This window comes from Lolium rigidum, chromosome 5 (assembly GCF_022539505.1).
Source record: "Lolium rigidum isolate FL_2022 chromosome 5, APGP_CSIRO_Lrig_0.1, whole genome shotgun sequence".
Taxonomy (NCBI): Eukaryota; Viridiplantae; Streptophyta; class Magnoliopsida; order Poales; family Poaceae; genus Lolium; species Lolium rigidum.
Genome location: NC_061512.1, coordinates 58,351,940 through 58,361,218, shown reverse-complemented (window position 1 = coordinate 58,361,218; position 9,279 = coordinate 58,351,940). Strand labels below are relative to the sequence as shown.

The following is a 9,279-nucleotide window of genomic DNA, read 5'->3' as shown; positions in this document are numbered from 1 at the left end:
CCTTCCGGAACACGACAATCCAGCCAACCCGGTGGGAAGAAGCTTTCGATTGATCTTCACTTGGCATGAGAGAAACCCTAGGACAACCACCTTTATTAGGCAGAACGGCAGCCCCCTCGACGCCGCCCGCCGGTCGACCTCATCGGCGGAAGAAGAGGCCGCCACCGACCACAGACCCGGCGACGAAATGTCCGTCGCCACCCCCAAACCCGAAGAAGGCCACCACCGTGAGCCGTCGGTAAGGAGAGGCGCAGAGGATACACCGGCCACCACCAGGCTTGACCACTCCACCGAAGAAGCCGGATCAACGGCCGTCAGGGTCACCCCCGCCGCCAGCCGCATTCCCAAAGCATCACCTAGCCGCCCCGGGGCAGCCAAGCGCGACGTGCCAAATCCAGCGAGATATGGCGAGCACCACCCACCGGAACGCGAACTGCAGAGAACCCCGTGAAGCTGTTGCCGTTGCCAGGGCTTGGAGGGTGGGGGCGCCACCCCGCCCCATCTCGTCGGAGCCGAGCCGCAGGGCGGAGCCTGCACCTCCTGGCGCCGCCGCAGCCAGCCGGCGGGAGGAGTCCCGCTGTTGAGGCTCAAGCCGAGCGAGGACACCGCCAACCGCCATGGGGAGCGCCCGGGAGCAGCCACATCCCAGCAGGAGGCCGGGCCTCCCCCACCGATAGCACCACTATGAGGAAGAACAGGGGGGGCCCCACCACCGCTGTCCGCCAGCCAGGCTTCGCCTGGAGGCCTCCTCCGGCGGCGGAGAGGAGGGCTTGGAGGAGGAGAGCCGCCGCCGGCGGATCTGGGGCGTCCGCCCGAGCCGCCCTAGGGAGGGCAACGCGGGGGTGGTTTCTCTCGTACTCCTATCTTTCATCATTTTCTTAAGGGGATACTTTATTGCTTTCTTTTAGAAACACGATATAAACACAAATGATCTGGGGCGTCCGCCCGAGCCGCCCTAGGGAGGTCTTGAGGTTGACAAAGTCTTATCTCAATATACTATAGCACTGCACCTACCAGTAAGAACATCTCCAAAGGGGGCGACGCAAACAGACGCTGAGCGATCGTTTGCGTCCGCCGGTGACCGAAAATGCGTCGGGGTCCTCCTCCAGCGGGGCGACGCAAAGTGACCGGGCCGTCCGCAGTGACACAAACCTGGCCCAAATATGCGCCTAAGATGCGTCTCTGCGGACGCTGCTTCCGCGTCCGCTCGCGTCTGACGAACGTTTCGTCGGGCCCGCCTAGCAGCGACCCTGCGTCGATGCGTCTTCTCAGGCGCGCCAGCGACTGACGCCGCTGCGTCGCTTCGGCAGTCTGCGCCACGTTAATGGCGATGCCTCGGCTGCCGAGCGGCCGCCGCCCACCTCCACCAACGAAGTTAATGGCGACGCCACGCATCCCGCGGTCGTCTCTACCTCCGGCCTATATAAAGAGGACGCGCGTTCTTCTTTCTCATCCACTCCTCCAAGCAAACCCTAGCTGCTACAAGCTCCGCCGTAGCGCAGCCTAGCTCTTCCTGCGATGCTGCCAGGTCCGCGAGGAAGTCCATGGCTGGACCTGGTGGCCAGCGAGGCGGTCGAGGCCACGGGCCTGGACGCCCCCGGGGCCGTGGCCGGGGCAGGGGCCGCCGTGGTGGAGCAGCTACGACACCACGGTCGCCGTCGCATGCGCCCTCCTCGTCTTCGCAGGAGGACCGCTGCTTCGAGTTCCTCCTTCGCATCAACGACGATCCACTCGGCATCAAGCGGCTCCCGGACAAGTTCGCCGAGTTCGTCGATGGCGTTGAGCCGGTGCAGTTGCAGCTACGGGAGGCCAGCTGCAACTTCTGCCGGTGGAATGTCGAGGTCTTGTACGACGGGCAAGGCAAGATGTACCTGCACACGAGGTGGGACAAGTTCGCCAGCGACCTCGAGCTCGAGCCCAGCTGCCAGCTCACCTTCCTCTACGAGGGTGATGGCGAGATGATCGTCAAGGTGTTCAACGACACAGCGTGCCGCAGGCACTACCACACCGGCGAATCCATCTCGGACACCGATAGTTAGAACTTAGAGTGTTCTTTCTTTGCAGCGAATATGGCTATGGGCCAGTTGAAGCCAGTAGTGAAGGTTTCTGGATGTTCTTCCTCGAAAGAACCAACAGGGGCACCGTCACCAGCTGGATTTTCCAGTTTCGGTGACTGGGTGTGCCCTCGATTGTTCTTTTTTGGCAGCAAACATACGGAAATCAACACAACTGGTTTTCTTTTTTTAAAATGTTTTATTTGTGTCAACCATGGTTCAAACTAGGTACTCCGTATTTGTTTGTTTAAACCATATTCCAAACTATGTATTAGCTTGTGTAAAATCATGTTCCAATATATAATATTTGGAACTATGTTTAAATGGAGAAGAGGAAAAAAAACAACTAAAAAAAATGTGTCGCCCCGCTGGAACCATCCCCAGACGCAAACGGACGCGCGGACAAAAACGATTATTTTCGCGTCCGCGGCGCGACGCAACGGACGCTCGCGGATAATAAAATGCGTCGCGCCGCTGGAGATGTCCTAAAAGAATATCACGAATCTTGCATGCTGTAATTTCCACGTTGTACAAAATAATGAATAAAAAAATGTAGAAACTATTATGTTCCAGACTTCATAGTGGAACTCCAGAGGAAAAAAAAGAACAATATAGACAAGACCATCTGTAAGGCATGAGAACCATTCACTGTAAATTTATTTTGGCAATGAGAACCATGCCATAAAATTGAATGCCAATATTTGCAAGAGAAGACTCCGGTTTGTGTGATTGCACTGGCAGCTCAACCCTTTAGCTATTTGTTTGGCACACTTGAGAAGCAAGTCACGGCCGAAATTTGAATAAAAACTTAAAAGACCCTAGCGCCCCTCTATCACTGTAAGAGTCCCCATATCTACAGAGTCCTGAACGTAGTCTTTTTTCTTTGGCACCTTATTTCTTTGGGATAAATACAGTGGCTTATCAGGTGTCGCAATTTGTGTGCTTCTACTCTCCAAGACAGACACAACGGTTGCCATGGGTGGTCTAGCATCCGGATCATCCTGAACACACAGGAGCCCAACATGGATGCAACATAAAACCTCTGCAGTCGAGCAGCTCTCTGAGATAGATGGATCCACCAGATCATTTGCTAGCCCTTCTCTCCATAGATTCCATGCCTGAACAAATCAAATACATTCTTAAGTCATGTGGTCAAGGCATTCCGGGTATTGGCAATAAGATAAATCTTACATATATTATAAGGTTGGGGAACTCCTTGATGTTCTGGCTTGAGATAATCCTTAGACCACTTACAGTTTCCAAGAGCAATACTCCAAAGCTGTAGACATCAGACTTAACAGAAAAGAGGCCTTCCATCGCATATTCCGGAGACATATAACCGCTGGATAAATTATATCATTAACAAGACTTGTATATTTGGGGTTGAGTTTAATCATGTATTACTTCGATAAACAGTACATACAAGACGGTACTTAGTACTTACTATGTTCCCACAACTCGGTTAGTATTCGCTTGTTGCTCATCTCCACAAAAGATTTTTGCCATGCCAAAATCAGATATCTTGGGATTCATATCTCCATCTAGCAAAATGTTGCTTGTTTTGAGATCCCTGTGAATTATCATCAATCTTGAATCTTGATGGAGATAGAGTAGTCCCCTAGCCACTCCTTTTATTATATTGAATCGTGTCGTCCAATCAAGCATTAGCTTTTTTTCCGAATCTGCAGGAATGGAATAGGATTTAATTGAAGATGTGCCATCGAATGCATTCAACTGATTGATTTCTGATCAGAACATACTGAAAAGGAAGGTGTCCAGGCTTTTGTTTGGCAGATACTCATAAATAAGTAGCTTTTCATCGCCCTGCACACAATAACAAATAAGCCGTACAAGGTTTTTATGTTGCAATTTAGCAATTACGACTACTTCATTCCTGAACTCTATCGCCCCCTGTCCGGAACCTCTACTAAGCCTTTTAACAGCAACTTCCTTGTCTCCATGAAAGAGCCCCTGGATTATTGCGAAGGGTAGAATATTAGGTGATAATATCTTATGGTTCAGTTTCGAATCACAGCAATAGGTGATAAAGTTATCATATCTCTCTGTGATTAACGACACAGTTAGAGTTTGTGTTTACCTTGTAAACTTTGCCAAAGCCACCTTGTCCAAGTAAGTTGGACATAGAAAAGTTATTTGTTGCAACCACTATTTCCTCAAAGCTAATAAATGGAACATCACAAGTTTCCTCTCCGAGTCCATCAGTGATACTCAGATCCTCCACTATCCATCTGTTTGGACATCCTTGCTTGTCATGTTTGCCTAAGAAAAACATAATCTTTGTTGTCTTATAAGGCCACAATATGTGTCTTCCAAATGTTTTCATATATTAAATCAATGCACTACCTTTAAACCTGAGGAACCATACAAGGCATACCAATAAAAGAATCAGCAATAGACTTGCTGGTACAACTTTTACTATGATGCTCTTTCGCTCTTTACCTGAAAAACACAAGTCCGTCAGTTATGAGGTTTGATATATTGTACTCCATCTGTTCCATAATTCTTGTCATCAGTTATGAGTATACTGTTACTTTAAGAGTGCTCTTGTAATTGAATATCTTGAGTAACATAGAATTAAGTTAATTGCATCAGTTATGCTTTAAATTGCACATGGGTTCACTACCAGTACCACCATTTTGGAATCTATTCATAGGCTTCTGCTAACCTTCAGTCACCTGAAATTTCTTATAATCTCAGTAAATTTTCTAGATGTTCTAGATGTTTTAAAGAGCATCATTTGAAATATAGTTAATAGATATTTGAAAGTTGCACTAGTTTATACTGGTTATTTCATGTTTTGCAGTTATGGAATCGTGCAAGTTCTGTACATAGTGTGTGAACTTTCATGTAACTAATTTTCTGTTTCCCGATTGTTTTTCTTTATTTATCACGGTAACTCCACTCTAGGAATTTTATCTGTTCTAGTTGATGTCTCTTTCTTAGAATTTTTTTATTTTTTGTGATTTGCTTTTGTTTCTTTTTTTTCTATCATGGTTCATCTACTCTAGCAAGAAAGAAATGAGAATAAAACTAACTTCCCATGTTTGTTAAAATTTTATAAGAAGTATGTTGCGAAAACCAAGCTCCTGATGCTACGATCTCCATGGTGAAATAGTAGAGCAATGGCGCATTGACCGAGTAGATCCCTTATGTCTAAATGCTCAGATCGATGTAGCCCAATAGAACCTCAGTTTAAAACAAACATATAGCGAAGACAACACCGACTGGATGTAAAATCAAACGCTACTGCAAAACTGGCTGATTTCTGGCCACTGACCATTAAACACCATCATATTCATATGACATGCATACTACAAATACCAAAAATTGACAACATAATCAAATAATCTGCATACTGAAAGCATTTTTTTTAGCTAACTGGCATCCGAGCCGAAGTGCCAGCAAATCAAGAGTTTTTCGCAAGTCAAAAGAAGCGAATTGTTATGCTCTTCTTCTTATGTTAACATACAAATAACTGAACCGAAACGTTCATGAACATAAACAATAGCAATAGAATGAGGAATGTACTTGACAAGCCTGCAAGCCGGAGATACAGGTTCTCCGTACCGATGTCGCCACCCTTCTCCACATCAATCAGCTCCCCAGTCCAAATCAGGCACCTTGTTGCATCCCCATCAATGTCACTGGTGCTTAGATTAGCATAAGCATACGCTAGACATGAGCAATTTCTGCTGCATTCCATTGCGCAGTCAGCAAAGCTTTTGTTCCACAGGCGTAGAAATTTGTCTGGCACCTTCATTACCGGCAAGGTCAAGAAACCGTCTCCTCCACCACACTGTAGTGCATCCTTCCGCCGGCAACCTTGAGAAAAATTTCCTGTAACCCACTCTGTTTTGTCACTGGGGTCAAAACCATCAAGGCACTTGCATGCGGGAATTGCCTCTGTGTTGTCGCAGTAGCCGTATGCACCGCAATATCCGTAGAAATTGCACTGGTAGGCTGGCCAGGGCATTGATGGGATGGGGGTCCAATTTGTCAAGCTGGTATTCCATCTCAATAACATGGCCTTCCCGGTGTAGTCAATCGTGTACAATATCCTGGAGGAGCCATCTGATAGTCCAAATGTTGCATAGGACTCGCCATCACTGCCCCTGTAAACCGTCAAATACATGAGCGAACTAATGGTCTGGAGGCCCATGTTGGAGGATACATAACCGGTCCCTACCGGAGCACGCCAGTATGGCACTGACCCATCCCAGACAAAAAACTGTAGGGGAGTGTTAAGGTCATTTCCAGCAGAGAACCGGCCTTTTGATGGATCTTCAGGCCCCCTCCAAGAGATGATCCGCCATGGTGGGTGGGTCTTGTGGGTTGTCCGCCTAGGCATGCCAGCAAGGACGCTGTCGCTTGGGTTTTCAAAGCTCTGCCATAACATCGAACCATTTGACGATAGGACTACAAGGTTTCCGTTGTTGAGAAGTTTAACCGACGAGTTGTTGCTAGTGACCGTGTTTGCCATCCAGAGTATGTGCTGGCCATTGCTTTCAGATAACACAAGGCTGGAGTTGTCGGTCATACCAAGCATCGCAGATGAAGCATTTCTGACCGGGTTATCGCGGTTGGCAACCCAGACGATGGTGTGCAATGGGATGTCGTTGAACCATATGCCAACATACGTATTTTGAGTTGAATTTGAGGGGGAAAAGAAGCCAAAGGAGAACGAACCTTGGTCGGAGGTGAGAGTTTTGCCAGGAGTGAGTCTCATGCCCGGGATAAGCACACTGACAGGCGCGCAGAGACGCACAGAGCTGAAGGGCCAAGAAATCAAGAACAAAATAATGATGAAGAGAGGCATGCTTACAGCCAAGACCATAGATTGGGTAGAGAAGATAGAAAGGAATTTAGTGTGGACAAAAAATAACCTTAGAACTGTTATATGTGCATTGCAGTTCCATTTTATTCCTGTCAATAGTTAAAAACTTAGGGAAGTGGAGACAGAGTACAGTTTTTCAAACCACGTGCTTGGAATGGTGGACTGATTCCTAGCGCTATCACTATCAGCCTATGGGCATCAGATTAGAAAATGCCAGGAAAGAGACATGCTGGCTATCAGACCAAGCAAGCAGTGATCAGCAGAGAAATACACAAGTTTTTTTATATTTAATTCTGTCTTTAAGGATACTAGCAGTATAGTCTTTCCAGTAGCACCAAAACATATTATATTGAATGGGCACTAAATTCATACAAGCATATGAATTTTGTAGAAAAGTGTCATATATTTATAGCAGACCAACAAACAATATCAAACACTTATAGGCTTGTTTGCACACTCAAATCAGGATTCATGCCCCAAATCTGAACAAAATACAAATAGACTGAAGGATGGTGGCTCCGTTTGGCATTGCAGTTGATTATTATATTGCCAATCGACTGTGCCGCTCTTCGTATTGTACAGTTCGTCTAACTGTTTTTGAAATACTTCGGAAAAAATGAATTTTATGTATGGCTAGCAGAAAAAATAGAAAAATTAAATCCAACTGTGTGGTAAGTTAACTATTTTAGTTTGATTATTTAGTGTTAGTTAGATCATAATATGGTTTTCCAACAGGGCGTCAACTTGTCACAACTACTTTTCCATAGAAATTACAAAATAAGTTTGAGCACAGCACAGTTCGACAACTGAAAACTGAGCCAAGATGATGTCAATATTGTTTACCCTCAAGGATTAGTTGTCCCCAAAATCTCGGCAAAAAAGTATTCCTAGTCTTGAGCCATGACTAAAGCTCACCATGGCAATGCAAAAGAACAACATCCAGTTAAAAGGTAGTATGGCATACCATACTATCTTGAGAAGCAAAGCAGAATAATCATTAGTTCATTATTCAAAACCCAGTGATATTACTCTGGAACTATGGTTCTCTTGTGGTGAACATATTGGGTCAGCAATGTTCCATGATTTCAAATGGTCAAAATGCTTGCCATATCACTTCTTTTAGAACTTGTATAAAAATAAGCACGCTAGCAAAAACCAGAACACACGGGAAGAGCAAAGGAAAGCAAACAATACAATACGTCCGCAATGAATTCCCCAACTTGAATTGGTAAGTCCTATGCAGTTAACAAATCTAGAATGCAGCGACAGCAGCAGGCAACAGATAATATCATCCACTACACTTAGTAGTAGTCTCATAGATGCAAACCTGTGTCCTTTTTCTTATGATATTGCAAACTTACAATCTAAAATGTTTCAATCTTTATATCAATATGAAGATATGAACAATGGTTTTTCCTGTCAGCCTCATGCCTTGGGCTTTTTGCACAAATATATTCTTTCACTTGAAAGCGGAGTCGGAAAAAGAAGACTTATGTGCCAAAAGCAGTAAAATTGAGAAAAAAAACTTATAAATATATCAACAGAAAAAAACCTAGCAAAATTTTAAGACTTTACTTACTGGAACAAAAAACAAACTATTTATGAACATAACAATAGAAAAAAGCTTTTAAGATTTTACTTACTGGAACAAAAAACAAACAAATCTGAGATGCGCTAATGGATGAGGTTTTCTTATTGGTATAACCACAGACAAGATATGGGTTCATATATACTAGAATCTATAGGTTGAGGACTAAATGAGACCTAATTTGTATGCATGTAAAACAACTTACCGGCCCTCACATTGCTGCTATAAGGCCAACTATTGAAAAGAATGAAGTCGAATCGCAGGGTGAAAGAACAACCAGGATGAAGTTGGAAGTTCAAATGAATATTAAATGGAAAGTGCTGGGCGTCCCCCGGGGGATCTGATTCCCCAGCCCCCGGGTCCCCAGCTCCCGGGTCCCCAGCCGTCGGATCGACATCATGTACGGTCAGATTTGCATGTAGCAAAAAAACACCTCCGGCAGCAAAATAAACACCCCGGCAGCAACCGCATGTAGCAAAAAACGGTTCGCCCATTAAATAAAGGAAAATGATCGTATACCCCCGGGGGATTCCGTCGCTCCGTCCTCCGCCTCCTTATGACGACACGTGTCCGACGTGGGCCAAACAAAACCGCTCAAAGTCAAGCCTTATCCTCCTGCCCAGCCACGGTTTCTTCGCCCGTCGCAACCATGGGGAAGAGCGGCGCCGGGGGAAGAGCCACCGCCCTGCCCAGCCACGCGTCGCCGTCGTGCCGCCGCCTCGCGCCGCCGTCGTGACCTCCGTTTCCACCTAGACGGCCGCCGCCTCGCGCCGCCGTCGTGA

The 9,279-nt window shown here is 46.1% G+C and overlaps 1 protein-coding gene across 1 annotated transcript; it reads right to left on the bottom strand.

The window, feature by feature from the left end:
• Positions 1 to 2,776: 2,776 nt before the first annotated feature.
• Positions 2,777 to 6,906, bottom strand: LOC124655441 (G-type lectin S-receptor-like serine/threonine-protein kinase SD1-13). Its single transcript, XM_047194335.1, has 7 exons — positions 5,604 to 6,906; positions 4,419 to 4,514; positions 4,153 to 4,334; positions 3,815 to 4,025; positions 3,499 to 3,736; positions 3,246 to 3,396; positions 2,777 to 3,172 (listed from the first exon to the last, which is right to left on the bottom strand). Exons 1-7 carry the CDS (start codon positions 6,889 to 6,891, stop codon positions 2,873 to 2,875), a joined length of 2,466 nt encoding a protein of 821 aa, XP_047050291.1. The 5' UTR covers positions 6,892 to 6,906; the 3' UTR covers positions 2,777 to 2,872.
• Positions 6,907 to 9,279: the final 2,373 nt, after the last annotated feature.